The sequence below is a fragment of the Aphanomyces invadans genome (assembly GCF_000520115.1).
Source record: "Aphanomyces invadans strain NJM9701 unplaced genomic scaffold supercont1.12, whole genome shotgun sequence".
Lineage (NCBI taxonomy): Eukaryota > Oomycota > Saprolegniomycetes > Saprolegniales > Verrucalvaceae > Aphanomyces > Aphanomyces invadans.
The window spans coordinates 531,020-558,133 of NW_008580157.1; the positions used below are offsets into that span (position 1 = coordinate 531,020).

Below are 27,114 nucleotides of genomic sequence, written 5' to 3' on the forward strand. Positions count from 1 at the left end.
AACCCCAGAAGACGCTCGAAATCGCCACCTCGACTGTGCTTTGCTGTGTCAGAGTCAGCGCGACATCCTTCTTGGCTTTTGAACGAATAGCCGACGCGGCGGACCCGAGTGAGACATGGAACGTTGTGTTGCTGAGGAACCCGACTACATTTTCGCATTACGACTGGCGTGTTTGATAAATGCCTTCGCTTTGTTTCGACGACGGCCGTCCCGCTCGCGTTGCAGTCCGCGTTACTCCAGAACGCGCATGGTGAGCTGCAAACGCAGGCTGTAGTCGAGTTGATACGGCCGCATGCGCAGATGTCGTTGAACGCAGGGAATGCCGTCAAGCTGTCCATCCGATGAAATGCAGCGCAACTTCCGAGCATGAGTAGATGACGAAGGGTAGGAGCAAACAGCATCCTTGAGGTTTACGGCATAATGCTATGAGGATATTACAGGCACCTTCTACTGTGCCTCGCTCGGTGGTGGCACAGTCATAGTGGAAGCATTCAAGGAGTCTGTTGGAACCGCCAAACTCAATTGTTGAATCGAGGGATTCAAGGCCCCGTGCAGCCATTCCAAGACATGTCGATGGCCTCGCTCTCTGGCTGTAGCCAACGCCCACATGTTCAAAGGGTCGAGTCGAAAATAAAACAGATACTGCACCACCTCGAGCTGTCCAGCTTGAATCGCGCCGTCCATGGCAACAGTCACGACGCTGTTGTCTTCCCCTTGCTGGTGAAGATACTTCACAACATCGACATGTCCGTTTTCAGCTGCCCAATTCAGGGCGTCGGAGGTCCCGCCTTCTTGTCGGTTTTCTCTGAGGAATTGCACGATTATCAAGTGGCCATGCATCGCGGCCAGATCAATTGCGTCGGTGGTGCATCCCACGTCAGGAAAGCGGTTGTGAAGAAATTGAACAACCTCGAAGTGTCCGTTTTGGGCGGCCATGTCCATCGCGAGAGTCGTGCAGCCCTCCGTTCGATGGGCAGCTAGGAACGTCACAATGTCAAGGTGTCCATTCTGGGCAGCCAAATCGATAGCGTCGGTTGTGCACCCCTCACTGCGATGGTTGTGTAGAAATGTCACCACATCAAAATGCCCCCCTTCTGCTGCCCAGTCCATGGCCATAGCCGTGCAGTGTTCCGGTGGTTCGAGAGGGCCGCTCAAGTACTTCACAATCTCCAAGTGCCCATGTCGCGCCGCCCAGTCAACTGCAGTAGTCGCAAATTCGTCGTACTGGTGCTCTTGAAGGTATTCCACCACGTGAAGCTGGCCATTCCAAGCACTGAGATCGAGGTACCGTGGCATGTTGCGCAGTTTCGGCCACGTGGCTATCAATTCCAGCACAACGCCGAGGTATCCAAAGCAACAAGCGTGGATGTACAGGACGTAGCGACAAGAGTCGCGACATCGTAGCAAACGACGAACGCCATGGATTTCATGATGTGTCTTGTACCAGGGACGATACACCGCATCAAATCGACGAAGGGACTCGTCACTTGTGCACAACAGACCACATCCAAGCTCCAGGTTAGCGTTACCGTCGACCCCGACCTGACGCAAGACTGCAAACCTTCCGGTGAAGAGTGGAAGAAGGATCAAGTCTTCGTGATACCATCCCGCTTGGAACGACGTCACGAGCGTGACGAGGTCGTGCGAGCGCAGCACCATTGTCGCGTCCATGGCAGTGTTCCGACTGGGACGGAAAAATGGAGGACGCGTTGGCAAATTCGCAAAACATGCATAAATTCTACCAAATACAAGAAATATTTTGCCAATTATTGTGTAAAATTACAACAATATCTACCCATTCGCCAATTTTCGGAAAATGGGTGATTGATTTGAATTTTTTTGCAGAGTGGTGAGATATTGTTACAAATACATGCACTCCCGTTGATCTTGGTTTTGTATGAGTGGAAATCTGTTACATATGGCAGAGACTGACAGTGGACGGCGGCGTTTTTCTTGTCAGTCCAAGCCACGCAGATCACGACCGTCCTCATGAGCCAAAGCATGAGCGCAGCCCGCTCTCCAGCCGTCACAGACTCGTCAAGGGGAGGTCCACCCAAGCAAAAAGTACGTGCTCGGCAATGTGATTCGATAGAGTGACTTTTGGACCGACAGATTCGCGGGTCGCCTCCGACGTCAGCGACGGAATTGGCGCATTTGGGCACCAAGTGCGGGTACCTGCGCAAGGAGGCCGACAATGAAAAGGGTCTCTGGAGCAAGTACTTCTTCGTCGTCAAGCCATCCACATTTCTTTACTACTACAACACGGAAAAGGACGAATACCCTCGCGGCGTGATTGACTTGGAGTACATGACAGACGTCCGCCTCAATTCTCAATGCATCAAGCGCAGTGTGGGGGGAACGAATTACAGCTTCCGCGTTGCGGCAGACGTGAAAACCACCGAGCAAAAGAAGATCCGACCCCTTTTCCTGGACATCGACGCAGACGAGGTGGATGGACTTCTCCATCGTGTCTGTTTGGTCAGGCTCATGGTCGTTTGTAGCGTGAAGGCGAAACCCCCGCTCAACGCCAGGCGCGGCAGGAAGTCGATGCAAAGAAGTGGATGCAAGCTTTGCAAGGCCATCGATACATTCAAGTGGACTCTCAGCGTGACGACCTTGCCGTCGAACTAAAAGAGTTGAAAGAGCGCCTCGCTGCGACCGAAGCGACCGTGGCACAACTTAGCGACAAGCTGGATCACATTACTCGCCGCGCCAAGTACACAGTGAAGGAAGCCATCGCCACGACACAAACGTATGCATGCGATCCTGCGTTGCTGCATCTCTTGCTGACATAACCTGCAGTTGCCGAACGGCGCAGGAAGCATCCTTCGTGGCCGAGACATACGACAGCATTGCCGAAACGCTGGACGCCCTCACGAGCGTGGAAAAACTCGGGCAAGTGGTCGGGGAACTGGCGACGCAGGTTCACACACGCAACCAGCACATAGCAAAGCTGCAGGCCGACTTAGCTGATGAGCGAGACAAGAACAACGTGGCCCCGCCTTCGTCTCCCGCTAGCACCGACGACAGCCTCGATGAACTCAACCCCGAGATCCTTGAAGCCGTGCTAGACGACTCCCAAGGTGCCATTAGCTCCAAGCAGATCCGCGCGATGAAGCAAAAGAGCATGCGAGGGTTCCCCGTCCCGTCGAACGCACCGTCAACGCAAATGCTCGGTGCAGCAATGAGTCTCGGCTTCAGTAAGGCCAAGGCAGCGACGACGCGGCTCGTCCAAGCCAAGCTGCAGCGCCAGCAGTCCAACGTCGCCCCCACCATTCGAGGCGGGCGATGGACTCGCGTCGAAAGTAAGCAAGCGCCCGGAACTTTCTACTACGTGAACGAAACGACCGGCGAAGAGTCGTGGGAGATGCCGTTGGGTGGCGTGTCCGAACACGACGGAAGCAGCGACGACGACGGCGGTGAGTACGGGTACGGCGCGAACAACAACCACTCGTCGTCGACTGTAGACGACTCGTGTGACGAAGTCAACAACCAAGCTGCGCCGACCGACGGCACGAACGGCGGCGACTTTGACAAGTACAAGACTATGTGGAAAAAAGCGATGAACAAGCAAACATTTGCCCGCATGAACACGTATGCATTCGCCAAGCAAAACAAGGACGCAGCAGCGAGCGACGTGAAAGAGATCGACCGGTCTCGGCATCAGTTTTAATCTCTTAATCTTATACACATCTCAACACGTGCGGTCCGAGATAATTCGAGTGTTCAATTTGCGACTGGCACACGGGTGAAATGCCGTGCAATCTACTCTTCGTCGTCCTTCTTGGGGAGGTGGCTGTACGTTCGATTGTGCTTGGTCGAGAACGCCGTCATGGGCACGATCAGCAGTACCATGACGCCAGCCAGGATGCCTGTGCGGTTCTTCCAGTTCGCGGGCTTGTTCCACCACCCGCCGGCAGGGGACCACGTGTGCTTCGGATACGGGTACTTGGTCACGGCGCCCATGATCGATCGACTGACTTTGGCGAGCTGTGGCTGGCGGCAACAAACCTCTACAACTCAATGCGATGCATTAAATTTCAAGGGTTCCTTTCGCCAATTGCAGCCAAGCAAGTTATCCGGATCACTTGTCCGTATAAAAAATAACCTGTGCCACCATCGGCATTCAACACAGCAACGATGGTACTTGCGACGAGCGGCGGCTTGTTTGCCTGCGCCTACGGCCCCCACATCTTCGTGTCCACGTACGAATGCATGATCGGATGAAATCATGTATGAGTGTATCGTCTGAAAGTTTAAGCGTAGCGGCAAGGAATCTGCGCAATTCTCGATCGCGTCTCAAGTTGTCGCTCTCGCATTCAATGCAAATGCCAGTGTGCTGCTCGTGGCGTCCCAGGACAAGCAGCTGGCAGCTTACAAAGTTGACAAACTTGCAAAGTTAGAGGCTTCCCTGATTGAGACCCGGCAAATCCCTCGAAATGCCACAAGCATGGTCACCACGAGCGTTGTGGCTGCCGACGGCTCCAAACAAGACGCAGTGCTCATCGCCGTGAATGCCGGAGAAGTCGTGGCGTATCCCGTGCCTGATGTCTCCAGCCACGAAGGGATGGAATTGTTGGCGCACACGACGTCCATCGTCACGGATGTGGTAAAGCTCGTCCTCATGTGTACGACGTTCTAATTTACGGATGGCAATGGACACACAGGCCATCAACGTCGACAACACATTGCTGCTATCCGCAGATCGCGATGAAAAGATCCGAGTGTCGAACTTTCCTGCCACGACCCTCGTGAAGAGTTACTGCCTCGGGCATCGGCAGTGCGTGCGCAAGTTGGCCACAAGTGTGTTGACGCCATCGCTCTTTGTACGTCACACCTCAATCCATCTCTCTTTGCTCAAACTCTTCTGCAGGTGTCTGTCGGGTTGGACGATACGCTCAAGCTGTGGGACATGACGACAGGGCAACTTCTGCACTCGGCTGACTTAACCGCGAATGCCGAAGAGACGAAGCACTGTGGTGTGTCGGTATGCCCGTTGACCAACCAAGTCGCAGTCGTGCGCAATGGAACAAAGCATGTCGACTTTTTCACGATTGAGGACAACGCACTGCGCCATCGTCGCCGCGAGGTCCTGAGCGATGCTCAGCCGTCGCATGTTCAGTTTCTCGCTGACGGGCGTCTGGCGGTGGCGTACAAGCAAGCGCCTTTCCTGGAGCTGTTTGAAGTGGGGGCGGCCAGCGTCAATGCTGTGGACATCTCGAACGTCATCACGTTTGCCGAGCTGGCAGGAGCGACTGTCCTGGGTATTATTCATCATGGATGGTCTTTATCGATAGGAGATTGCCAGACGATGTGACGAATGTTTCCACAGGCGATGCAAACGACGAGGATGGCGATTCCGACGATGGGGAGCTGCGCAAGAAAAAGCTCAAGCAGACGCACTGGAAAGCCAAGCTGCCTCAACCCAAGAACGTCGCCAAGGACCAAGTTGAGACCGATGACAATTAGGGCAAAATGACCCTGCAGAATGGACTTTGTTGGTTGAAGCGATGTAGTGCGCAAGTCTTGGAGCTCTTCGCTGCCCAGAAGCGAACGAACTGGTACGGCATCGCATGGCTCTCTTGAAGGCCTTGACTTGCCCCAGCAGGTATATGGTGAGGAGTATTGAGAGTGCTGTCGTTGCTTTTGACGAACTCAGATCTAAGATAAAATGGGGTGAACCTGAATTGGTACAACTTTTAGTGACTACTCACGGCGCCGTCGTTCCTGAGTCAACAAAAAATGGGCTCATGAAGAGGGATCACATCCAATCGAGCCCCGTGAACGATTAACGTTCACGAGTGCATTGCACTGTGACTCCACACGGTAGCTCCATGAGCATTTTTCCGGGGCAGTTCTCGCCCGCACCGCAAGAATCTCGCAGTCGTTGACCCATGGCCATGCAATGCATACATGTTTATAGTGCATGCAATCTGCAGCAACGAAGCGGGGAACGCGAATTAAATGGCGAGTCAGAGACAATTCCCATCTCTAAGTGGCGTGCGCTGTGAAGGCTCGCTGGGGTGTGCGAGATGGGTTGTTGAGGCTCCTCGACGATGCCTGCTCGAGGTGGCCTTCCATCTCATCTCGAGCAAGTGGCATGGTCGACGTCGCATGTGCCGGTATATTCGTTCTCTGAGCGTTGATTGGCTGCATGTATTTATACACACTTGGACCAGCCAATCAGAGGAGTCGATGGAAGCACATGCTATGGCTTCAATCTGTTTTGGTCTTTCCTGTGAAAATTGGCAAAAGTGGACCGCGAAATGACGAAATTCTCTTGAATTTCGTGAAAATTGTGTTTGTATCATACTTGTGACGACAGGATGATGGCGCAAAAACATAGAGAGCGATGTCTTCTACGGATGGGCAACCACAGCCGACAGTCAACGCCATGGAGGTTGTGCTACCTGCGTCAACTAACGGAACCCATGAGCGTCCCAACGATCACTGGACGACCGTGCAGACGCTAATACCGCACGTCCAACCTGCCGCGATGGTGATCAAGATGGGCTTCAACAAGGTGTTCCTGTTCCGGCCTGTGACGCACTACGTGTTCTCGATGAAGTGCCCAGCCACCCACGCTTGGTGGGTCCTCTGAAAACGATACTCGGAGTACCATGCCGTTCGAGCCTCTCTTCTCCGTCTCCACAAGACACTTTCTCGCGACACCAATCTTACCAAGATCACCTGACAACTCCAGAGCGTTATCGACGGTCCTTTTCCTCGCAAGCGTCTACGCGACGGCGGCGACGAAATCAAGGCCGAGCGCCTCGTTGGTCTCCGCAGGTTTTCCTCCATCTTGGTCACGATTCGGTTGAGCTGCATGGGGTTGGCGCTTCAATTCGAGGCCCCTACGGCGTTGTTCGTGTACTACATTAACCACATCTACCACAAACTCTCGGGGTTCTTGCACGTACCGGAACCTCAGGTGCACCAAGAGCTCCGTCATGTGATCGGCAAGATATCCCCTCACATTTCTCCCGCCGTGACGAGGCCGACGACGGTCCATCCACAGGGCGGCCATGATTCAGCCAGGGACACTGATGGGGCAGATATCGTGTGCGCCATTTGCCTGGACGGGATCGGCGACCCCCGCGAGACAGTCGAGCTGGTTCAATGCGGCCACTTGTTCCACAAGGAGTGTGTCGGCAGTTGGCTACAAGACCACTGCACGTGCCCGCTCTGCCGGACCATGTCGTTTGACGAGGAGTTCATGGTCGAGTACGTTACCCAAACGGTGCTGACCAAGAGCCATAAGGACATCTTATATCTCCTCCACAAAGCTCATCTGCAGTTCAATCAGTTCCGTGAGAAGGACATGTCCAGGAACATCCGCGCTTTTCATCACCACCCCAACCATCATGGGGCTTTCCAAGCCGTCGTAGAAGGTGCCACGTGTGCCGTTTGCATGGACGAGTTCCGCCACACTCCCCGTCACGATATCGTCGAACTTGAGTGCGGCATCGCCATTGCATCTATGCCTGATTGGGGGATTGCACCACGTGTCCGATCTGCCGCCGACTGATCCACTACGGATTCCTCCCGCCTTCTCCTTCGTGAACGGAATCGCGCTGGTCCAGAACACGGGCGAAGGCGCGAGTTTCAGTGGGATGCTTATGGGTATTCAACGTACACTGGCGGTGGTCCATCCGTCTCAACAAGCTCCGTTGGAAACCAAGGCGTCTCCGACGAGCGAGCCACGCGCCAGACCTCATTCCATCATCACGTTCGGGTGTTCGTACGACGGGAAGTCGTACGATCGTCTACGCCATGCCCTTGCCAAAGATAGGGTGTTGCAACGGCGAGCAAAGCGTTCGCTTTGACCAGCGCTGCCTTTTGATACCACGCGACCGCCACGACCCCAAAGGCGACTACTGCACACGGCCTGTACAGTTTGTTAGAGCGAGGTAGTCGAGCGCGTGGCTGCAAAGCCAGTAGGAGTAGGTTCAAGAGTGATTCATTGGTGGTTAACGTCTCTGGTCTCTGTGTCGATATGAATGGTCCTCGCTGACCTAACATGCACTCCTCGTGTACCAACATTCTCAACACAGTTCGTGGAGGCGATATGAACCAAGTACTTCTCGTTCAAGGCGTCGCGAAGAACGGGTCAGAGGGTTTCGTGCCCTTGGTGCACGTCGACGACATGGCGTAGGCTATACTAGAGGTAGAGTCATGCCAACCTGAAGAACGTGTCGATGGATGAGGTCTTGCACATGGCGCATCGACTACGCCTTCGCTTCCAACGAAGGCGGTCGAGACAGATGGACCACCGCCAATGTAGGTTAATACCCACAAGCATCCCACTCAACCTAGGGGCATTGTCAGCGTTCTTAACGAGGACGCCTTCGTGCACAAAGAAGTCCCATCTGCGCAGCAGACCTTCATGCACTGCTGAGTGCCATTGAGTTCGGCCAAATTTTCCCGACCGCAGTGACGATTGGTGTAGGAGAAAGCGACAAAGCATGTTTGAGGGCGACACTAGCACTTGTTCGGGCCTCGAGGAAATCTCAGGCGAGCCGACGCCAATATTCCTTCGGCCCTGGAACGACCGAGTCATCCTCGCTCCAGTTCAATTTGAACTTTAGCACATGTCGCATCGAACCAGCCACCATGCTTCCTGAGGTTTCCATGCCTGCGGCCAACCATGCCGTCTCAAGAAGTGAGCTCTGATTTGGCAACAGAAACGGAGGGCGTCGAAAGAGACCGACTGTCGGATCCGATGCATGCGACTTGGACATGTTGTCGAGATTCATGGGCTCGGGCACGACGACGGAAAAATTCAACTTTTCAAATGTTTCGTGCATGCGAATCTCAACGTTACATGGAGCAAGTCCGGTCGTCGTCGATGGTGACACTAGGTTGCATGACACAATCAATCATATCATGTGAAATGACAATAACAAAAACTAGCCGATGATGCTCGACTGCTTCGCATCACATGATTCAGTTGGTCGTCGGACACGGAATCTCAAGCTATGCATTTCATCGGAGCAGCTGCCACGATGGCCATGTCTCAGGTGGCCCGACACAGTCGTGCTCGAGAGATTGGCGATTGCAACGACGCTGGCTGTACGTGTTTGTGTGCTGCCAGCGATCGTGTTCTTTGGATTTCATCGTGCAACCCCACTACTCAAGCTCATCCATGCTTCAGAGACGGCAAGCTACGACCACGCCTGCCAAAGAAAATCCTGCGTCGTTGAAGGTTGACCCGGCCACGTTTGTCGTCAAGTTTGACCTGAATCGTTGGTCGCAGTGTGCTCCGATCACGACATACATCCTCACGCTGTGCTCTACTCGGACCAAAACGTGGTGGGTCGTGCGCAAACGGTTCTCCGAGTGCTACGCCATCCGCCAGCAGTTGGTGCGTCTCCCGGGAGTGACCAAGCCAGTCGCAGCGATCCTTCGACCCATGTCGTTGCTCCCGTTTCCACGCCGCAAAATCCAGGGCGACAATGATGAAATCAAAGCCGAGCGAGCGATCGGTCTGCAAGCGTTCACCGCTGCTCTGGCAGTCATGCGGCAGAAGTGCATGGCTCTTGCGATGGCAAGTGTCGAGTCGGACGTCTTCGACCAAGTCGATCTGCTCTACACAGCCCTTACAGCCTTCCTTCAAGTCCCCGCGCTTCAAGTTCAAGAGGAAGTTCGCCAATTCGTTCGAACCGCCACGTGTGATGTTGGTCGGTTGCCAACCAGCTCGGACAACAGCGCTTGGAACCCCGCTGTGCCCGCCGTCGAGTGCGCCATTTGCTTGGACGACATGGAAAGAGGGGATGCGACCATCGTCGTCCTCCTTTGCGGCCACTCGTTCCACAAAGCGTGCGTCGAGGACTGGATCAAGAGCCACTCCACGTGTCCTTTGTGTTGCACCCTGTCCTACGACCACAGCTACGTCATCGATTGCACAGTCAGCGCGATATTAACGGCGTCGACTGCTCTTGGCCAGACTTTGCTGGGTCAGCTGCGACAATGCCAAACAACGTTCGCCCGCATGCAAGCGTCGCCGCTCCTTCTGCAAGAAGGACATCGGCTCATGGAACGGCCCCCTAACAGCGATTCCGCGTGCGCCGTTTGTTTGGACAACCTGATGGTGGAGGATACGGCATGCCGTCAACTAGAATGTGGTCACAGATTTCATCCTCCCTGCATCATCAAGTGGCTGAGCTCGCACAAGAGTTGCCCCGTGTGCAGATCCGAGTCTTGCCATGGCTTCATGTCCTAGCCGCTGTCCTGTACGAGCGTTCGTTCAATGTAAAACTGCATGTTCATGTTGCGACCGAGTAGTTGTGTGTGTGTGTGTGCAAGTGCACCCAAGAGCAACGTCAGCACGTTTCAAATACATCGTGTGGATCCTCCTGACCAGCGGCTGCAGCTGACGCGGGAGGCCCATTGTCAAGCATCATCTGGTATGTTGAGCAGGGAGCAACGAATTTGCCTGCGATGGCATTGCCAGCGCCGCCAATCCACGACGACCGACCGACGCCGCATGTGGTCTTGCACGATAACGTGTGCTGTGAACGCCTGATGCAGGCAAGTCGGGCACGCAACGTGCGCCAAAGTACTCAGCATTCCATGATGGTTGGACGATTCATCCCTGCATAGCTTGGGCGCAGCAAATGGAGGCGTCATCGCATTTGGACACCTTGTCCAGCACCAGTAGCGGTCGAGAGGGAGCGACCATGTGGACTGGCTCGACGACTAGACAGCCGTACTCGGCTAACTTGGAATTGTCGCACCAGTCGATGGGATTTTTGGGTGTATTTTCACATGCCAAGTGATCGGCTATTGGCTCCAACAATTGTATCCAAAACCATTCTCCCACAAGATGGAGGCCGAGCACTACTGTCCCAGCACTTCCATCTCCTGCACGACAAGTACGAGTGGTGGGTCCACGAGCAGCTCACCGATGCATCCTCTATACGACCGACGGCCTCGTCCTTCACGATCGACCACGTACGTCTTCCAGGTCGCTTGCACCGAGACAAAGACCAAGTGGACACTTCGCCGCTCGTACATGGACTTTGTCGTTCTGCATAGCCAACTCGTTCGAGTGCATGGCACGTCGCGACGGCACCCTGCGATGCAAGCGCTCTTGGCATCCATCGTTGACATCGAGCTCTCAACACTTGGCTCCACACGAGACTTCTATCAGCAACTGCAGGAGTTTGCTGGATCGCTGGCAGCCATGCGCCTCGACTGCACCGCGCTTGCGTCGGTGCCATGCCTTCAAGAGAATCTCCTCTTCCGGGCAAATCGAGTTTACGTGCTCCTGACGGCGTTTTTGCAAGTCCCGACCAGTCAAGTTCGCGAAGAGCTGCGGTGCGTTGTGTCCACAGCATACGGCCGCCACGACGTTATAGATCGCCTGCTCGAGCAGTTGGACGTGGCATCGCCCATGTATTTACTTTTGGACCTCAACGACATTTTCCACTTGCGACAGCTCAAGCGCACATCCACCGCAACGGGTCGCTGCCATCGCGTGTGTTAGAAGGCTACACGAAAGTACCAGCTATTTATTCATGTGTATGTACTAGTTTGTGTATCTACATCCCTGGCCCACGGAGACGGCTCGAGCGTGACGCTGCACCGATTCATGCTGGTGCTCGCACACGAGTTCAAGGTGCGTCTTCGATGGCTCTTCGGCCATGAGGCGTTGCCGCTGACGACGTAATGCGATGAAGCTCGACAAAGGGCGGCAGCACCACGTACAAAATCACGTCGTGCTGCAGGACACGGCAGATATGGATTCGACGACACCAATCAATAGCGGAGTATGCCACTTAGAACTGCCGGTACATAGACTAAAGAGGGCCATGTGACATCCGAGGGTCGACGACGGGCGCCTGCGGGAGCACCGTATGAAGACTGGCTCGTGTGAGTGCAGCGATATGGGGTCCTGTACGCGCGCGCATGCCTTGTTAGGTGAATAGTCCGCGTGGCGGGATGAGGACGCCGTGGTTGGCGTATTGCCTACACAACGGACATGAAAGGTTGTCGACAAGCCATCGAAAGAGGCAATCGTTGTGGAAGCTATGGCCGCAATGCAAGTGGACAGCCTCTTGGTGGGTTTGCGGTTCCAAACAAACAACGCAGGTGTCACTGGACGAGCGCGACGGAGTTCTGTCGAGCGCGATCCTCCGTCGGTTGTGTGTGCTGGGGATATGACTTGCAGGCACTTGCAAAAACGTGTCGAGGCGTTTGGTGAGGTACTTGAGCTGTACGGAGGGGATTGCGTCCGACACGCAAGCTAGTCGCAACGTCGCCAGTTGGATCGTAAACTCCTTCAACGCGGCTTGACGACGACGTTTGGTACGTTCTGAATCAACGAAGAGGCTCTTGGTAGGGAATGACATGGCTGCGATGGGTGCGAGGACTCGATGGAGGTGTTGGAGCTGCGTCGCTCGCCGCGAGTACTTGTGCAGCGCCACAAGTTCCGACCGAAATGCATGGAACTCGGAGAACCGTTTCCGAAGCATCCACCATGTATTCGTTGGTGCCGAGTTTACGACGAGGACGTACACTGTGAACGGCGCCTCGTTGGGCGCTGCTTGCTTGACAAACAAGGCCGTGGCACCGACAGAGATCGCTTTCTCGGTGCTTGCATCGCCTCTCGTTCGGTTGTCCGCGTTGGCGCGCATGATTCCGACTGCGTCCGCTCAATCTTTTCTTGGCAGGCAGTTACATAGACCTACGTTATTCATCGGCCAAAACTGCATCTTATTCGCTGACGCCGCAGCATTTTAGCCAATCATGGCCATGATGAGACCGAGAACTTGCCCAGGAGATTCCGCTGGTTCATCCGCCATTCGACGCGGCTCGACGGACGGAACGCGGAAGATCTCTTCCCACTGCCAAGGCGCCATGCGCTGCTTTCATCATGAACATGCCGATGATCTGGGTCCACATAGCAGAGGCGACAAGTTGAGGAAGTGGACGTGATTGAGTCGTCCCTTGAGCGAAGCGCCCGTCCATGTTGCCGCTCAATGAGTTGGACGCGCTGTCATAAGAAAAGTGGAGGAGGGCAGAAAGCCAGGTGACACGATCGACCGAAGCTTCTGCTGAGGAAACCATCATGCCAGATATCGCATTCCCTCGCCGTTCATGAATCGAGGCGGTGGTGACCAGACCACGGCAACTCCAACTGCTTGCGTTGACGTGCATGATTTAAAGCGAAGGCGACCGCGACGTTTGCTCCATGGAGGATAAGTCATCTGCTGTTGCAAGGTCGCATGACAGCGCTCATAAACTCGCTGTTGGGGTTCGGTCGTCTCATCACACGTCCAAAGCTAAGCGCACTCCAGCGGTCTTTCGTCAGACGTCGTTGGCGAGGAAGCGGCGGTGTTGGTGGTGTACTCTCCCCACTTGAGATTAGCTGAATCGACACGTTCATGAGATGCTAAAGATGGGGGCATCATGGAAGCAGCACGGCAAGAGCTGCGTCCCCTGACCAACCCATCCGATTGCGGCAGCTATTGCGGACGTTTATCCGGAAACCGTTTGAATTGCCCGTCGATGCCACAGTCAACACACGCGCTCGACGACTGCAACGTTGGGTGAAGACGCGGTGCCGACGATGCAAGTCACGGCGCTGCACCAACGCCGCAAGCCTACAACTGCGCGTAGCGACGGTCCGCAACAGAGCGATGGCGCTGGGTTGAGGAAGAGAGAGAAGGTGGAACGTGTGAGTTTGTGGACCGTTCTCGCGTGGATCACCGTGCTCATCGGTCTCACGTTCTGGAGACACAATTGGCTTCCAGAACCGAAGGCAGTCGATATTCCATTGCATGCGTTTTCTGAAGGTCGTGCCCGCGTCTTCCTGGAGGAACTTCAAGGCATCGAGGGGTTTCGCACAGTCGGCAGCATAAGCAACGAAGAACGAACGCCAGCGTGGCTTCTGGCGCACCTCGAGTCGTTCCAGCGACGATGTGTCGCCCCATGTCAATTCGACATCGAAGTCCAGCGACCAACGGGGGCGTTTGGCTTGAATTTCCTCACACAATTCCAAAACGTGTACGCAAACGTGACGAACATCCTTGTCCGAGTGCAGCGAAAGACACACAACGCCAGCACCCCCGCGGTGCTCCTGTCTTCGCACTACGACGCTGCGGTTGGTGCCGGTGCTGCATCGGATGACGGAGTGAACATCGCGATCATGCTGGAGCTGCTCCAGAACGTCGTGGCATCCGAGGACGTCCTGCCGCAGCACCATGCCCTCATGTTCAACTTCAACGGCGCGGAAGAGACGATGCTGCAAGCCGCCCATGGGTTCATCACGCAGCATCCGTGGAGGGACCAAGTCGTGGCGTTTATCAACCTTGAGGCGTCTGGGGCCGGCGGGCGAGAGCTGCTCTTCCAAACGGGCAGCGACGTTCTCGCGATGGCATACGCCAAGGGCGCTCCGTACCCGCATGCCAGCACGATTGCCCAGGAAGTGTTCCAGGTACGACCTCCGTCCCACGACGAAACTAACCCCGCCATCTAGTCTGGAGTCATTCCAGGGGTCACCGACTACACAGTCTACTCGGAACATGGGGACGTCGCGGGGATGGACTTTGCCTACGTCGCAAACGGCTATGTGTACCACACGCCGCTCGATGACATTTCTCGCATCCAGCCCGGGGCGATTCAACGGCTGGGAGAGAACGTTCAAGGCACGCTTAACGAGCTGTTCGCTGACCCGACAACTCTGCAGTCCATCGCACGAAATGCAAAAGCCGCACCGAACAGTCAGCACGTCTTCTTCGACGTGCTAGGCCTCTTCACTGTCACGTACTCGGAGGCGCTCAGTGGATGGATCAACTACCTCGTCCTTGTCCTGGCGGGCGTATACCTTGGCATTTGGTCCCCCCTCGCAGTCGCTCAGAAGTGGCGCGGGGTCGTGGGGCTGGTCAAGATGAACGCGGTAGCGTTCACAGCTTCCATCACCGTGGCAGGGTTCGTCACCATGGTGTCGCCCATGCCGTGGTACGCTTCCCCTGCAACGCATCTCTGGATGTTTATCTTCCCCGCTATCGCTGGCTACCTGACTGCTTTCCCCGACGACGTACGGTCTTTTTCAAGTGCTTTGCAGCGACCAATCCACCCTTGTGTTGGTAGACTTCCGCGGCAGTGCCTACGTTTGTGGAAGGTGTGGCAATGCTGTGGATGGCGTTGAGTGCATTGCTCATGGCGATCGGCGTGCAGAGCGCGTACATGTCGATCTATTGGGTGCGTACTCGACGGTCCAGGCCGCATTCAACTTGCAACCTCGTGCGTTTTGTCTACAGGTGATCTTTCCCCTGTCTTTCTACGTTTTGTTTCACGGGAACACGTCAGCCGCTCCATCCTCTCTGCGTACGAGCGACAGACACGTGTCTGCCACCGCGCCTGACTGTTCGCTAGGCACGGCTCTCGCTCTCCTCGTCGGCCCTGCCATCCCCCTCGTGTACTTTTTGCAAATCTACATTGTTGTGCTGCAAGTGTTCATCCCAATCATGGGTCGACTGGGCAACATCGTGCCCGTGGACTTTGTCGTGGCTTTCCTCACGACGATTCTCACCACGATCACCCTGAGCGCCATCACACCTGTCTTGTGCCTTGTGCATCCGTCGGCGGTGCGATTGCTGCAAAAGTACTCCATTCTTGGATCGATGGCCGGTGTCGTAGTCGCGATTCTGAGGTACCCCCTCCCGCGTCCACCTCCATCGTTGACGTTGTGCTCTTACAGCAATCCGTACTCGCCCGACTGCCCCAAGCGAGTGGGTCTGAACCACATCTACCGCAACTTTTCCCAACTCGACATCCCCGACGACTGGGGCATGTGGGTGAACGCATTCGACTTTCGTGGCCTCGAGCCGCTGCGGCCGACGTTTGAAAGCACCAAGTGGAGTCATCGGCTGCATCCCCCCGCTGGCCCTGTGGCCCCCATCACCATTTTCGACAACCTTCCATGGTACAACCGCCCTTTGACGGCTGCGTGACAGACACTCCTCCAGGTTTTACCCCATTTCACACATCATTCCAGCCAAGTATAGCTGGTACTTGCCCGCGAACGCGCCCGATGTCCGGACGATCCCAACGTAGTAAGCGCACCCCTCTCGTTTTATATCGAGTGTAACCAAATCTGAACCCCGCTTGGCAGTGTCGACGTGGTGTCGTCTACATTTGATGAAGCTGCGAACCGCCGCCAAATTCACTTTTCATTCACCGGCCCGTCGCACGCGAACCTGTACATTGACGCGACCAACACAACCCTTACGTCATGGTGAGATGGATTTCCATGCTGTGCCGCCCATACAACACGACTTGTAGGTCTTTGGGCCATGGCCGTGATGGCGTGCCACCGGCAGTCGACGAGTGCTACATCCTCCAGCTCGCGACCGGCAGCGCGACATCGTCGTTTCACTTTTGGATCGAAGTCGAGTCCAACGCGACGTTGAATGTGGCGTACTGCGGGTTCTACCTGGACGTGATAACCCCTGACCTCCAGCTCGCGATCGACACGTTGCCGCCATGGGCCACACATTCGCATGCCGTTGCGTCGTGGGGCATCCTTCAAGTCTAGAAATCGACGCCAACTAGTCACGTCTTGATAAGCTACCACCCCTTTTTCCGCTTGCCGTTCTCCATGCGGTGCGGCAGCACACGTTTGGATGGGCGCTCCTTGCCTTCTTGGTTGGCCTCGTACTCCTGCTTTCGCTTGACCTTGTGCTTCTTTCCCTTTGGCTTCAGGTTCATGAGGTCAAAGTACTCCTTCTCATATGGCACGTCGACCGTCTGCTTTTTCTTTTGCAGCAGCGCCAGCCTGGCTTTCTTCATCGCTGCTTTCGTCAATTTGGTCGTGTCGTGGTTCGACTTGGCTAAGCACGTCGACACGATCGCGTCCACGAGAGTTGCTGTCACTGGCACTGTGTCGGGGAAGGCGGCGGTCGATGCCGTGCCCGTCGCCTTGGCTTCGAACACGAACGTGTCGCAGTCGCTGTACGGGACTTTGTAACTCGGACAAAAGCTTCGATCAAACACCAACGAGCCGACGTGCACGAGGCCATGGGCAGCTGCGACCGCCACCACGCCTGGGGTCTTGGTTGTCAAATGCACTTGCCCATTTGGAGCAAGCGCCGTCCCCACGGACGCGAAGAATGGGCCAAGGGTCGATGAGGTCGCAGACTCGACAAAGTTCCAAATGACGCGGTCAAATTGGCCATATTCGCTTAATGACGCAACGTCGGCTTCGAAGTGAAATTTCACGCCCTGCAGCTCGAGCTTCTTGATGCGCTTGGTGGCGTCTGGACACGCTTTGACGATCTGGGCCTTGGGTACAGCGGTTGCGATGGACAAGTGATGTGGATCACTCAAGTAGCCTTTCAAGACTGATGTCAAGGCAAGGCCATCGTCGTGCACGAGAAGCACCTTCATCTGGGTCTCGACTAGCGGAAACACTGGAGTCGAGTCCACTGCGGCTTTGAACCGAGGACATAGCTCCGGACGTTGGTTCAGCACTGTGTCGTCGCCACGTGCGTGCACCACAATCTTGTATCCACATGGGACGCACTTCTTCCTTGCGCATTCCAGAGTCTTCGTGGCCACGTAGAGCTGCTCGAGGTCGCGCGTCGCCATCGTCATTCGGATGGATGGAGCGGCAAAGTTCGATTAAGTTCGACGCATCGTACTTTGAAGGAGGGCTAACTTGTAACTGCATGTAACTGGCGCAGCGATGAGCCTCCCAACACTCCAGTGGAGTCCATCGCGGATCCCTTCCGTGAAGTGCAAGCCCATCGCAACGACGAATGCTACGTCGGAGATGGAGCACATGATGCTTTTGATGTCGACCATTCAAGATATTGATCGCCAGCGCACGTTGCTCCTGAACAAGGCACAACAACGCTGTGCGTCCACATCGAGCTTGACCTCCACGAAGAGCAATCCGCGAACGCGATCCATCGCGAACTTCCGACTCGAGCAGCACCGCCTGTCGACCCCCGTAAGGATTCCTTTCCTTCCATCCCTGCGCACCGACAGCTCCTTTAGCACTGGGACAGAGTGTTTCCAGAAGATGTTGGGCTCTGCAGCTTGTGTGGACAAGACATTCTCATCCGAGCGCTGCAATTCCATCAAGTGCGCGGTTGCTTGACTCGCGTATACGGATAAGCTTTACATTTGACTGTAGGAACAAGAATGCAGTCATCGTGTGGTGCGGTGTAATCAACCTGGTTGCGCCGCGACCTTCCAAGCGTATTCCAGAGCCACGCACGAAGCACGCGACTGTGTGGTCTCTCAACGGAATGCGAGGTGGCTTGAATTACAAGCCCATGGTCAGCTCGAAGTGTGTTGCTTGGACTGCGAAAGCGTCATTACATTGCGTACGACAGCCGCACACTTTGCCGCCGACTGCATCAAGCGCCTCGTGCCATGTCCGCGGGCCAGACTCGGCTGCAACCGCACCGACATTCCATTTGACCAGCTAGACGTACGTGCAGCCTCTCCACGCGCCTACTCATTCAAGCTTAGAAGGCTCAATGTTGCAAGTGTAGGCGCATGATGCTGACGATTGCATTGTCGGCGTGCGGCGGAGGGCGCTGCTTGCGTCCGCCGTGACAACCAACCAACTTATCCCTTGCGACTGGTGCAACCAGCCCGTTGTCAAGGTGTATTCAAACCTTCCTCGTGCATTCGCATCACGGCCATGTAGCGCCACTTACTCGACCACAAAGAAGATGAGTGCTCGATGCGAGAGCGGCGATGTCCCAACGCCCACGTACGGTTTTGCACCCGTTCTACTGAGCTTATGAGCCGTGCAGTTAGGCTGCCGAGAATGGGTTCCCGTGGGTGATTTCGAGAAGCATGTTAAAACAGTATGCTGTGTGACGCTGGAGCGCCGCGCACTAGCTGACCAAGGTACCCAGGCCTGTCATCGCTCGACTCGATTCTTCAACCGCCACATGCTTGGTCAGCTAAGTTGAAGGACGGTGTTATGGCATGTCGCGACTGCGGGACGATGGTCAAGCAACGTCACATGGCCATGCACCGATCGGCAACGTGCCCCGCCCGCCTCGTCCCTTGCGTCAACGTCATCCACGGGTGCAAGGCGCAGCTTCGCTTTCGCGATCGACATGTATGTTGTGTCTGTGCTATTCAGCTGTGTATGATATTGAACATCAGATCCACGAGCACGTGGACGTGTCCCCGGAAACGAGGGCGGCGCTGCGATTTCCGTCGCGCAGTGGCCATGTTCGCATTCAGGGCGGCGACGACATCCAGCCGCCGTGGTGTGCTGAGTTCTGGGTATGGCTCCACTCCAAGGAAGACGACGTGTTGTTCTTCATGGAGGAGGCCATCCGGTACGACTTAGGTGTCGAGACATAGGATGGCGGGCTGACCTCTCGGTCGAAGATGGCAAGAGCGCATGGACTGCATGTCGCTTCGACTGAAAGAGTGGCGAGAAAAGCAAAAGCAGCTCCAAGCAGCTCGAAAGCAGACCGTCAAAACCGGACGCGAGATTTCGGACACGACCAAGACCCTGGAAGCAGAAGCCCTTTCGGTCGGAGAAGGTGCTTGAACATGCCACCGAGTCAGTGTCTGCAACGTTGTGACATCGCAGGCATCGCGGGATGCAATTCCATGTTGGCTGAAGCACGCGCCCGTGTCAAGGCTTTCGTGTCCGACGCCCTTGTGATTGCCAATTCCATTGCTGATCCGTTGGATCGCGACTCGGTACTGTTTCTGCCATAGCATGGTATCACCGGGAATCCCTCTCGACTAGCTTGACGCGGCGGTGAGGGCTCAGGCACAACGCCTGCATCCAACATGGACGCCGGAGGAGCTGGATGTGTATGGAAGCGTCGCCAAGTGGTCAGAGTTGGTGCAATCCACTAAACCCGACGAGGTGTTGACATAACTCGAGCGTACCCTAACAGGTGAAACAGGACCAAAATCACGCAAAGTGGCTAGCCAAGCGCATGCAATTGCTCAAAGCGATCGAGTCGCGCCAAGCGGAGGCTCTGACGGCAAATCCGGCGGACCCTCGGGAGCTGGCTCGGTTTCTGAAACAAGCCAAAAAGGAACTGGAAAGGCTTGACGAGAAGCTGGCCACGTGCGTGGACATACCGCTAGGACTAGTCCAACCGAGCAACGGATTTCACACCCTCGCGTCGTCCAGCACATCCGGCCTTCACCTGATTGTACGCGCTTCCTCGTATCGTCTCTCGTGACGCGCTCTTTAGATGGCGTCGACCGGAATGCCTGGTGTCCACTCGTATGAGAAACGAGCAAAATTCAACGCCGACCTGCCTCGGTGCCAATGGATCCACGTGGCGTTCATTGCAACAGCGTACGACGTGACTGCGCGCCGTCGATCATTTGCTGAAAAGGTTCCAGGGATGCCATCAGGTTGTTTGTCAATGGAGCCAAAGCCAGCGCCGCCAAAGGCACTTTTCAACTTCCTGTGGGGTGGATTGGAGCAGAGGAAAAGTCGTTTCGTGGGTACCTTCAAGTACGCCCGGTTTCCCGGACGTACACTCACCTCGACTGTGCTGAAGGAAGTGCGCTTTTGGGCACAGCATCGTCCAGACGTCGCCACGACCATGCACGACGTGCTAGACCCTGCGCCTGACCTACGAGGGTACTGGACGTTGGAGGAAGGCCTGGGCGATTACGTGGATGACATGGCGGGTCAGTTTCCTCGGTATGTCGCCCGCATTCCTTGCAACAGCTTCGAACTCACGAGGTTGAAGGTCTGCGGCAGTCAACGTCGAATGGGTCCGCTATTCCTCAGACATGGCGCAATTGCTTGGTGACCCTCCTACGGCGTCGTACCGGCAGCGAAACATGTGCAAAATCGTGGCACGAAGGGATTTCCTGGCCCACAAACATCACCAACGCAACGGGACAGCCAAGTGCAGTCTCGGATGTGGCCAAGACGGTATGCCATTCACCCCGTTTCGCTTCGCATGCACTGATCAAATCGCATCAGTGGCCATCAAGTTCATGGAGCAGCACCACAAAGTTGACTGCCCCCATCGTACAACGACCTGCCGGTACCTTCTCCTTGAAATGTCCTCCTGTCAGACCTCACCACAGCCCTTCAGCGAACCCTTCTGCGGCCACGTGATCAGGGCGAGCGAGCAGCAAGCCCACGACGCCACGTGTGAATTGCGACGGCTGCGAGAGTCGTTGGCAGCTGAGTATTACCGCAAACACGAGTTGGTGCAGTGCCCGTTTGGATGTGGAGCCGACATTGCACGAAAATCGCTGCCAAAACATCGCAAGACCGAGTGTGCGAATCGGTTGGTGGTGTGCGATAAGTGTGGCCGGTCGTTTGCCCAACGCCATGCGAGGCACCACGACCTCCACGACTGCGACGCGCCCCAAGTCGTCGCGACAAAGCTGATGGTGGCGCGCGCTCGAACGCGCCAGGAATCGAGAAAACAATTCGCGAACAACAGACACAAGTCGGCCGGCGGCGAACGAAGTAAACTCGGTTAACTAACACGCTCCGTTTTCCTCGACACCCTCTAGGGCGTACGTCAGCACAGACGGGACGTAGCCCATGTAGAGCCCCACGACACCCTTCCTGAAGATGTCTCGAGAGATGCTGAGCAGACCGTGGGTCTTCAACTTACGTTAGTGGCGGCGTGTACGTCTGCCACATGAGCAAGATGCCACCGATGACAATCGCGGATTGGAGTGACCGGATCTCACGCTGTGGGCAAACTTTTGAAACCGTTTCTGCGTAATTCATAGCCGAACACTGCACCTTATTCGCTGATGTCATTTAATTTTAGCCAATCAAAGCCGCAATGAGTCCGAGAACTTGCATACAAAGTGGCGGTTCACCAGTCTGGACGCGGCAGATCTCTTCCCACCGCCAAGGCGCCATGCGCTGCTGTCGCCATGAACATGCCAACGGCCGAGGTTGACATTTGCAATCAGTTGTTTCAACGTATAGAACAATACGAAGGTGGGTCGTTGAACCCTTCGCAACAGAGCCGACAAGTGAATGAAGTTGCGTGGTTGCGTCGGGGCGATACGCCATTCCATGTTGCCGCTCAACGAGTTGGACGTGCTGTCATAAATGTGGTCGACGTTTAAGCGTGATCGAAGCACCGTGCGCAATCGTTAATACAAGTATCGGATTAAATTAGCTCTTGGGACTTAGAAAATAACACCATCGACTGCGTATTGACGGCACATTGGACAGGATGGCTTGCGTTCGAGCCATTGAACAACGCAGCTCTCGTGGAATGCGTGGCTGCAGCCCATTCGCACGACTCGCTCCTCAATACCATTTTCGGAGGGCTCTTTCAACGCGAACAAGCAAATAGGGCACTCATCGTCGTTTGGTTCGTGTGTGTGTTCGGGTTCGGACGATGAGGACGAGCGGAGAGACATGCGGTGCGCTTCTTCGACTACTTGGCGATCTGGAACACCTAGGAACGTGTCCAACTTGGAGCGCAAGTCGTTCAACTCGTCGACAAGTGCTTTGTTGTTTGCCTGGCGAACAGCCAGCACGAGCATAGCCGATCGAAGTTGCATGAGCATGGTTGTGATAGTCGTAAACGCGTTTTTGCGGTGGGTCATGATCGCGACAGTGTCAAGTCGGAGGCACTTCTTCGGGAATGGAAATTTGACGATGGGTTGGAGGAGCAATTGCAGGTCCGAGTAGTAGATCGACTTGGTCTTCGACATAGTTCGCATCTTCTCGACAAGGGTTTGCCGGAGCGCGTAGAAATGCGAGTACCGTTTGCGGATGACCCACCACGCTTTCGTCGACGCGCACGACACAATCAATGTGTACACGGTGAACGGGTCACTGTCTCGGTACGCCATCCGGAGCGCGCTGGTGTGGACGTTGACTTGCTTCAGGTCGTCATGGGCGCACTGGACCCAGTCTTGCGTGGTGTGGACGCGGTCGGCGGGCGACGCCGTCATCGAGTGTTGCTTGGACGGCGGCATCGATGCGACAAGGATGTGGCAAAACGAAAAGTGCCGCCTGGTTGCCCCGATCAACCGCGCTGGCCAATCACAGTCCGAAGAACACGACGCTGTAAAAGACCAACATTCGCCACCTATACTTAAAACCAAGACGTTTTCCGATTTGTGCAAACGTCAATGGGTACGTTGCACACGGGAAGAGCAGATGCGACGTCGAATGGCTTGTCGCGGACGCCACGTCAGGCGGAGAGCGAGCGAGGGAGAGAAGGACAAGAAGTGGCCGCTGCGTGCCGTGGACGGTCGTGCCCCAAGCGGCGGCGGTGGGGCAGAACAGAACGTTGAAGTTGCACGTCGACATGCATCCCCCATTCTGTATGGTGGCCACGCGTTTTTCTAAAAAAAGTTGAAGCGACCTGCCGGTGGTTCTCCCGCCAACGCCACGCGTATCCCTTGGTGGCCTGGTCCGTGTGATGCGGGGGAAGACCGTGGTTGCTCACCAGAACGGAGCTTGCTGCGTCACCGTCGAGAGAAGTCGCACATCCTCCCGGGCAGCTGCCTCGGTCGACGCTACTTCAAGTCTTCGCAGTTTCACAGAAAGAATTTGTATTGCGATTCAGTATACCAATTTGTCGGAGACGTTCATTGGAATTGTGGGGAGAGAGCGAACGTGCCACCGGATGATGCGGCGTCCAACAATAGTCATGTCCTTCGACTCAGCACGCGCGCGGCCACTGCTCGCGGCTTCGACAACGCTCCGATGCACGTACTTCGCCATGCCCTTGGCGCGAACACGACGCGACCACCAGGGACCATCTTCTTTTCCCTTTGGCTGAACCTATCACTTGTTTCTGAACACGTGTTCATCCTTTCAGAGCGCGAAATGGAGGTCGCGGATCGGACGTGCTATATCTCGGGCTCATCTTGTGGCCACCTCCGCGTTGGCCGCAGTTGGTCAAACTCAGCGAGGGGGCCGTGACCTTGCTGGCACGCCCTTGATCCTGTTGGGTGCCCTGTGGGTGCGATCGCGGCACCCACGTTCGACATGGCAACGATCGACGTCGGTGGTTCCACCGTCGGATGGGGGAAAAAGCCAGCAATTGGGTTGAACAACCGCAAGTCTCGAAATCTTCCATACAATAACGCTATATGGTTTCTGTATTTCACCCATAGATGTGGAGCGGCACGTGTGGCGCGCAGATGCGCCGCGCAGCTGGCGGGGGTCGCCGACCGCATCAGACCGCGCCGTGGTGCTGCTAACTCTTCTTTGATCAAGTTCCTGAGCAGGTGCGAGGTGGCAAGTGTTCTTCGAGATGACGGGGGCAACAAGGTGCGTGTGGTGGCATGTCCTGCATGCGGCAGAGCTCTTCGCTTGATATCTGCGAAGCGACGGATCGTATCCAGTCCAAGGATGAAGCAACGCTCCGACGTGTCGTTTCAAGGACCAGAATGAAGAAGTTTGGGTGAACAATGACATCGACACGCACCAGTGTCCGCTGTTGGCTTTGCGCGGACGTGAGGCGGTACTTAGTTCTGTGGCCAACTCGACACACTCGAACCGCACTATTCCCGTGAGCAAGCTCATACGTCAAACGGCTCAATCGTGGTCCAATACAGTTAACGTTCCATTCCCGCATGACACTGTCATTGGAACCTCACATTGAATAGGATATGGTTTGCTCGACCCCCGGGACCACGCAGTCTTGGCGGAACGCGTCGGTACCGCTCACGTTCAGCGTGCATTCTGGAGCCGCGTCGTACATTCAACCCGGCAAATGGGGCACTTTTCATTGTCGCAAGCAGCGACACACATGTCGACATCGCAGGACGATGGTTTTTGTCCTCGAGAGTGCTGGCGGAGCATGCCGGCCTTTGTGTTCTTTTCTGGTGGTCCGGGACTTGGAGGAACGACTCGATCGTGTTTGTGACTTTATCGAGTAGGGTGGTCTGTCCTTGATTGTGTGCTTGGAGCACGTCGACGACACATTCCGATCGAAACAGACTCGAGGCTCAACTCCAGTCGATGGAACGCTGCTTTGCGCTCGTTCCCTCTGTCGGGTGTGTCTCTGCAGAGCGAACACAATGCCGCGTAGGGACACCTTCAGCTGAGTCTTCAAAGCACGCTTGGCTGTTTTGAGCACTTCGTGGCGCAGTGAGTACCGCTTCTGGACGATCCACCACGTGGTCGGGCACATGGCGAGTGGTAAACTCGACTTTTGTCGGAAGAGCAGGCCATTTTGAAACATGGCCACCATCGATGGTAAATGGAGTTGGCTAGCCATGCAGCAGTGTGAAGGCCACAATTGTGCGATAACGCGTCATACGCCCTGATGGCTCCACGCCCTGAGCTTGGGGCACGTGCAGTGCGCGGTTCGTTATTGGCGACGCCCCAGCAACGCACTGGAACTGGTTTACTGCTGCGCCATGCGTCGCCAAAGCCATCGTCGGTCGGACGGACTCTGCTGAACGAGACACATCAATCATGCTACACAAGCTTGACATTAAATCTGCGTTCTATCAGCGCCAACAGTGCCTCCACTTGATCAAGCACCGCAGGTTTCTTCGAGGTCTCTACGTGCGCATCGTGACGTTGTGTTTTTGTAGGGAGCTTCTTCTTGGAGAGAGGTTGATACAACAAGTCCATCGTCGGCAACTCTTTGTGCATTTTGGCCGCAGCATGCTCCATCTTGGTGTGGAATCGAGTCTTCTCCGTTGGGCTAATGTCTTTCCACTGCTTCGACACGGTACGGAGTACCGCTTGAATGCTGGGCGATTCGAACGCTTCGTTGGTGGTGGTAGCGACTGCAAGCAAGTCGCCAAAGGTGGTTTTGCCTGGATCACTATCGTCGATGCTAGACACGTCATGGGTCATTCTCGTCACAGGATGTAGTTCAAAGCATGCACAACCTGGGAAGCGGCCGGACTTGACCCGCCACCGACCCCATCCATTGGTAGAACCGCGCTTCGTCTGCGAAATTGGCAAGCCTTTCACAAAATAATCGCATCCACATCACATGACGCCAGGTCAATATTTTACCACACACACCGTTTCTCCAGGGCTTGTACGTGGAGGGTCAATTGTGCAGGGTGGCGAAGCAGCCAGAGTGCATAAGGCGTCAACACGCGGTCGGCCATCGCTTCGTCGTCCACCAGCATATCGCCACCTACTCGTTGGATGGATGTGACCCAATGCATGGAACACGTCAGCTCGCACCAAGTTGTTCGACCTGAATCGCGCGAATCCTGTCCACGTATTTTGCATGGCTCGCTTTCAATGCATGGAATTCCTGAAAACGTTGTACAACATCGCAACACGTGCATCGGTTTCGTGGGCGTCGTGAATGTCATGACGGCGTACTCGAAGTTTGTACTGCAACGCTCCATACGCGGCGTGAATTCGATGCACGACACCCGGAATCGTTGGCTGGGACTCCACCTACCCAAGAATGAGTTTTATTCAGGTCCTTGGACTCGAACCTGATGAACAATGGACGGACGATGGGTTTCGATGGCATCGTCAATGGCATTCATGTAGTCATCTCGTTGCAGAGGTGGCTCCTACAATGAACAAATGTGAGTAAAAAGTAACAATGCTCGAAGCAATACGTGTGGAAAGGGAGCGAGGCAAGCCGTGTTGTCGGACAACTGAAGGCGAAGAATCGCCAGAGCTTGCCGTGAGAAGAAATCCCCATATGTCAACACAAATGCCAATGCAGACAACAGAACTGCCCCAGGGAGGCCCAGTGGAGACGGCGATACATAAAATTCGCGGCAGAGGAAGCCCCAATCGTACAAATAGTATCGCGACACATCAATGCAGACCTGCGTCATGTTGTGAGTCGAACGGAATATGACCACGTCGGGCTACCTCGATCCCAGAGGGTTCTTCGCTCAACCTTTGCGACTCTATTGCCAGCGTGGCTGGGTCGATGTCAAAGTCCGCAAGGAGTACCATACTCAAGTCGTGCAAGGCTCTCCATAGCAAGGTGGTCTGAGCACACAGAAGAATGATTCAACATGCAATGCTCACTCAGATGTACCAGCGATGAATGGTTGGCGTTGTTGGTTGAGTCGCTGGTCTTGGACTTCCGCAGATGCTCTGGGCTCACGTACGTCACTCCCACCGTCACCAACGTGTCCCTCAAGAGCCATGCAAAGCTCGCTGGTTGCTTGGATTTGGCGGTCGACATGGCGATATCACTCGGGTAT

The 27,114-nt window shown here is 55.4% G+C and overlaps 15 protein-coding genes across 21 annotated transcripts; 8 read left to right on the plus strand and 7 right to left on the minus strand.

Annotated features, from left to right (window-relative positions):
* Positions 1-128: 128 nt before the first annotated feature.
* On the minus strand, positions 129-1,686 carry H310_06687 (hypothetical protein). Its single transcript, XM_008871834.1, has one exon. The coding sequence runs from the start codon at positions 1,669-1,671 to the stop codon at positions 448-450; it is 1,224 nt and encodes a 407-aa protein (XP_008870056.1). The 5' UTR covers positions 1,672-1,686; the 3' UTR covers positions 129-447.
* Positions 1,687-1,936: 250 nt separating this feature from the next.
* Positions 1,937-4,003, plus strand: H310_06688. Of its 2 annotated transcripts, XM_008871836.1 has the most exons (5): positions 1,937-2,064; positions 2,113-2,448; positions 2,502-2,752; positions 2,803-3,419; positions 3,468-4,003. In XM_008871836.1, exons 1-5 carry the CDS (start codon positions 1,990-1,992, stop codon positions 3,671-3,673), a joined length of 1,485 nt encoding a protein of 494 aa, XP_008870058.1. In that variant the 5' UTR covers positions 1,937-1,989; the 3' UTR covers positions 3,674-4,003. The 2 variants fall into 2 exon arrangements, with proteins under 2 accessions (XP_008870058.1, XP_008870057.1); XM_008871835.1 differs by having other exon boundaries at positions 2,803-4,003.
* H310_06689 (hypothetical protein) lies at positions 3,619-4,007 on the minus strand. The gene has a single exon (XM_008871837.1). It carries the CDS (start codon positions 3,964-3,966, stop codon positions 3,766-3,768), a length of 201 nt encoding a protein of 66 aa, XP_008870059.1. The 5' UTR covers positions 3,967-4,007; the 3' UTR covers positions 3,619-3,765.
* Positions 4,008-4,114: 107 nt separating this feature from the next.
* Positions 4,115-5,692, plus strand: H310_06690. 2 transcript variants are annotated; one of them, XM_008871839.1, is made up of 6 exons: positions 4,115-4,205; positions 4,267-4,609; positions 4,668-4,826; positions 4,874-5,264; positions 5,333-5,561; positions 5,609-5,692. In XM_008871839.1, exons 1-5 carry the CDS (start codon positions 4,141-4,143, stop codon positions 5,467-5,469), a joined length of 1,095 nt encoding a protein of 364 aa, XP_008870061.1. In that variant the 5' UTR covers positions 4,115-4,140; the 3' UTR covers positions 5,470-5,561; positions 5,609-5,692. The 2 variants fall into 2 exon arrangements, with proteins under 2 accessions (XP_008870061.1, XP_008870060.1); XM_008871838.1 differs by having other exon boundaries at positions 5,333-5,692.
* A 702-nt stretch (positions 5,693-6,394) lies between these two features.
* On the plus strand, positions 6,395-7,990 carry H310_06691 (hypothetical protein; the record flags this gene model as incomplete). Its single annotated transcript, XM_008871840.1, has 2 exons — positions 6,395-6,592; positions 6,704-7,990. The coding sequence occupies 2 exons, from the start codon at positions 6,395-6,397 to the stop codon at positions 7,526-7,528; spliced, it is 1,023 nt and encodes a 340-aa protein (XP_008870062.1). The 3' UTR covers positions 7,529-7,990.
* A 1,155-nt stretch (positions 7,991-9,145) lies between these two features.
* Positions 9,146-10,480, plus strand: H310_06692 (hypothetical protein; the record flags this gene model as incomplete). The annotated part of the gene is made up of 2 exons (XM_008871841.1): positions 9,146-10,232; positions 10,285-10,480. The coding sequence occupies one exon, from the start codon at positions 9,146-9,148 to the stop codon at positions 10,220-10,222; it is 1,077 nt and encodes a 358-aa protein (XP_008870063.1). The 3' UTR covers positions 10,223-10,232; positions 10,285-10,480.
* Positions 10,481-10,541: 61 nt separating this feature from the next.
* H310_06693 (hypothetical protein) lies at positions 10,542-11,535 on the plus strand. The gene has a single exon (XM_008871842.1). It carries the CDS (start codon positions 10,826-10,828, stop codon positions 11,486-11,488), a length of 663 nt encoding a protein of 220 aa, XP_008870064.1. The 5' UTR covers positions 10,542-10,825; the 3' UTR covers positions 11,489-11,535.
* A 183-nt stretch (positions 11,536-11,718) lies between these two features.
* H310_06694 (hypothetical protein) lies at positions 11,719-13,466 on the minus strand. The gene has a single exon (XM_008871843.1). The coding sequence runs from the start codon at positions 12,636-12,638 to the stop codon at positions 11,919-11,921; it is 720 nt and encodes a 239-aa protein (XP_008870065.1). The 5' UTR covers positions 12,639-13,466; the 3' UTR covers positions 11,719-11,918.
* A 17-nt stretch (positions 13,467-13,483) lies between these two features.
* On the plus strand, positions 13,484-17,616 carry H310_06695. Of its 2 annotated transcripts, XM_008871844.1 has the most exons (9): positions 13,484-14,440; positions 14,483-15,043; positions 15,097-15,207; positions 15,267-15,333; positions 15,382-15,658; positions 15,707-15,931; positions 15,975-16,061; positions 16,121-16,243; positions 16,291-17,616. In XM_008871844.1, the coding sequence occupies exons 1-9, from the start codon at positions 13,574-13,576 to the stop codon at positions 16,541-16,543; spliced, it is 2,571 nt and encodes an 856-aa protein (XP_008870066.1). In that variant the 5' UTR covers positions 13,484-13,573; the 3' UTR covers positions 16,544-17,616. The 2 variants fall into 2 exon arrangements, with proteins under 2 accessions (XP_008870066.1, XP_008870067.1); XM_008871845.1 differs by having other exon boundaries at positions 15,975-16,243.
* Positions 16,400-17,616, minus strand: H310_06696 (hypothetical protein). Its single transcript, XM_008871846.1, has one exon. It carries the CDS (start codon positions 17,599-17,601, stop codon positions 16,576-16,578), a length of 1,026 nt encoding a protein of 341 aa, XP_008870068.1. The 5' UTR covers positions 17,602-17,616; the 3' UTR covers positions 16,400-16,575.
* A 72-nt stretch (positions 17,617-17,688) lies between these two features.
* H310_06697 (hypothetical protein) lies at positions 17,689-21,692 on the plus strand. Its single transcript, XM_008871847.1, has 18 exons — positions 17,689-17,959; positions 18,007-18,093; positions 18,146-18,445; positions 18,510-18,623; positions 18,668-18,733; positions 18,777-18,873; positions 18,930-19,090; positions 19,138-19,316; positions 19,369-19,526; positions 19,577-19,689; positions 19,739-19,861; positions 19,902-20,156; positions 20,199-20,305; positions 20,353-20,467; positions 20,514-20,659; positions 20,709-20,896; positions 20,948-21,011; positions 21,063-21,692. Exons 1-18 carry the CDS (start codon positions 17,693-17,695, stop codon positions 21,457-21,459), a joined length of 2,937 nt encoding a protein of 978 aa, XP_008870069.1. The 5' UTR covers positions 17,689-17,692; the 3' UTR covers positions 21,460-21,692.
* A 396-nt stretch (positions 21,693-22,088) lies between these two features.
* Positions 22,089-23,047, minus strand: H310_06698 (hypothetical protein). The gene has a single exon (XM_008871848.1). The coding sequence runs from the start codon at positions 22,927-22,929 to the stop codon at positions 22,129-22,131; it is 801 nt and encodes a 266-aa protein (XP_008870070.1). The 5' UTR covers positions 22,930-23,047; the 3' UTR covers positions 22,089-22,128.
* On the minus strand, positions 23,038-24,596 carry H310_06700 (hypothetical protein). The gene is made up of 2 exons (XM_008871849.1): positions 23,406-24,596; positions 23,038-23,366 (listed from the first exon to the last, which is right to left on the minus strand). Exon 1 carries the CDS (start codon positions 24,488-24,490, stop codon positions 23,867-23,869), a length of 624 nt encoding a protein of 207 aa, XP_008870071.1. The 5' UTR covers positions 24,491-24,596; the 3' UTR covers positions 23,038-23,366; positions 23,406-23,866.
* H310_06699 (hypothetical protein) lies at positions 23,038-24,801 on the plus strand. 3 transcript variants are annotated; one of them, XM_008871852.1, is made up of 3 exons: positions 23,038-24,009; positions 24,079-24,235; positions 24,293-24,801. In XM_008871852.1, exon 1 carries the CDS (start codon positions 23,379-23,381, stop codon positions 23,739-23,741), a length of 363 nt encoding a protein of 120 aa, XP_008870074.1. In that variant the 5' UTR covers positions 23,038-23,378; the 3' UTR covers positions 23,742-24,009; positions 24,079-24,235; positions 24,293-24,801. The 3 variants fall into 3 exon arrangements, with proteins under 3 accessions (XP_008870074.1, XP_008870072.1, XP_008870073.1); XM_008871850.1 differs by having other exon boundaries at positions 23,038-24,235; XM_008871851.1 differs by having other exon boundaries at positions 24,079-24,801.
* A 586-nt stretch (positions 24,802-25,387) lies between these two features.
* On the minus strand, positions 25,388-27,102 carry H310_06701. 2 transcript variants are annotated; one of them, XM_008871853.1, is made up of 9 exons: positions 26,946-27,102; positions 26,774-26,896; positions 26,512-26,727; positions 26,383-26,463; positions 26,264-26,341; positions 26,120-26,192; positions 25,943-26,069; positions 25,813-25,890; positions 25,390-25,745 (listed from the first exon to the last, which is right to left on the minus strand). In XM_008871853.1, exons 1-9 carry the CDS (start codon positions 27,093-27,095, stop codon positions 25,391-25,393), a joined length of 1,281 nt encoding a protein of 426 aa, XP_008870075.1. In that variant the 5' UTR covers positions 27,096-27,102; the 3' UTR covers position 25,390. The 2 variants fall into 2 exon arrangements, with proteins under 2 accessions (XP_008870076.1, XP_008870075.1); XM_008871854.1 differs by having other exon boundaries at positions 25,388-25,890; positions 25,952-26,069.
* Between the last annotated feature and the right edge of the window lie 12 nt (positions 27,103-27,114).

What these genes read in the sequence shown, in the direction of transcription:
- H310_06687 (XM_008871834.1), bottom strand. Translation starts at nt 1,671, where the DNA reads ATGGACGCGACAATGGTGCTGCGCTCGCACGACCTCGTCACGCTCGTG.
- H310_06688 (XM_008871835.1), top strand. Translation starts at nt 1,990, where the DNA reads ATGAGCCAAAGCATGAGCGCAGCCCGCTCTCCAGCCGTCACAGACTCG. An exon ending in GAGGTCCACCCAAGCAAAAA is followed by an intron (nt 2,065 to 2,112) that starts GTACGTGCTCGG and finishes TTGGACCGACAG; the next exon opens with ATTCGCGGGTCGCCTCCGAC. An exon ending in GCCATCGCCACGACACAAAC is followed by an intron (nt 2,753 to 2,802) that starts GTATGCATGCGA and finishes CATAACCTGCAG; the next exon opens with TTGCCGAACGGCGCAGGAAG.
- H310_06689 (XM_008871837.1), bottom strand. Translation starts at nt 3,966, where the DNA reads ATGGGCGCCGTGACCAAGTACCCGTATCCGAAGCACACGTGGTCCCCT.
- H310_06690 (XM_008871838.1), top strand. Translation starts at nt 4,141, where the DNA reads ATGGTACTTGCGACGAGCGGCGGCTTGTTTGCCTGCGCCTACGGCCCC. An exon ending in CCCCACATCTTCGTGTCCAC is followed by an intron (nt 4,206 to 4,266) that starts GTACGAATGCAT and finishes GTTTAAGCGTAG; the next exon opens with CGGCAAGGAATCTGCGCAAT. An exon ending in TGTTGACGCCATCGCTCTTT is followed by an intron (nt 4,827 to 4,873) that starts GTACGTCACACC and finishes ACTCTTCTGCAG; the next exon opens with GTGTCTGTCGGGTTGGACGA.
- H310_06693 (XM_008871842.1), top strand. Translation starts at nt 10,826, where the DNA reads ATGGAGGCCGAGCACTACTGTCCCAGCACTTCCATCTCCTGCACGACA.
- H310_06694 (XM_008871843.1), bottom strand. Translation starts at nt 12,638, where the DNA reads ATGCGCGCCAACGCGGACAACCGAACGAGAGGCGATGCAAGCACCGAG.
- H310_06695 (XM_008871844.1), top strand. Translation starts at nt 13,574, where the DNA reads ATGCAAGTCACGGCGCTGCACCAACGCCGCAAGCCTACAACTGCGCGT. An exon ending in TTGCCCAGGAAGTGTTCCAG is followed by an intron (nt 14,441 to 14,482) that starts GTACGACCTCCG and finishes CCCGCCATCTAG; the next exon opens with TCTGGAGTCATTCCAGGGGT. An exon ending in ATTTTCGACAACCTTCCATG is followed by an intron (nt 15,932 to 15,974) that starts GTACAACCGCCC and finishes ACACTCCTCCAG; the next exon opens with GTTTTACCCCATTTCACACA.
- H310_06696 (XM_008871846.1), bottom strand. Translation starts at nt 17,601, where the DNA reads ATGACGATGGCGACGCGCGACCTCGAGCAGCTCTACGTGGCCACGAAG.
- H310_06697 (XM_008871847.1), top strand. Translation starts at nt 17,693, where the DNA reads ATGAGCCTCCCAACACTCCAGTGGAGTCCATCGCGGATCCCTTCCGTG. An exon ending in TTCGCTTTCGCGATCGACAT is followed by an intron (nt 19,091 to 19,137) that starts GTATGTTGTGTC and finishes ATTGAACATCAG; the next exon opens with ATCCACGAGCACGTGGACGT. An exon ending in GTGGCGTTCATTGCAACAGC is followed by an intron (nt 20,306 to 20,352) that starts GTACGACGTGAC and finishes AAAAGGTTCCAG; the next exon opens with GGATGCCATCAGGTTGTTTG.
- H310_06698 (XM_008871848.1), bottom strand. Translation starts at nt 22,929, where the DNA reads ATGCCGCCGTCCAAGCAACACTCGATGACGGCGTCGCCCGCCGACCGC.
- H310_06699 (XM_008871850.1), top strand. Translation starts at nt 23,379, where the DNA reads ATGCGGGGGAAGACCGTGGTTGCTCACCAGAACGGAGCTTGCTGCGTC.
- H310_06700 (XM_008871849.1), bottom strand. Translation starts at nt 24,490, where the DNA reads ATGAGCTTGCTCACGGGAATAGTGCGGTTCGAGTGTGTCGAGTTGGCC.
- H310_06701 (XM_008871853.1), bottom strand. Translation starts at nt 27,095, where the DNA reads ATGTCGACCGCCAAATCCAAGCAACCAGCGAGCTTTGCATGGCTCTTG. An exon ending in AAGAACCCTCTGGGATCGAG is followed by an intron (nt 26,728 to 26,773) that starts GTAGCCCGACGT and finishes AACATGACGCAG; the next exon opens with GTCTGCATTGATGTGTCGCG. An exon ending in GTCCGTCCATTGTTCATCAG is followed by an intron (nt 26,342 to 26,382) that starts GTTCGAGTCCAA and finishes ATTCTTGGGTAG; the next exon opens with GTGGAGTCCCAGCCAACGAT.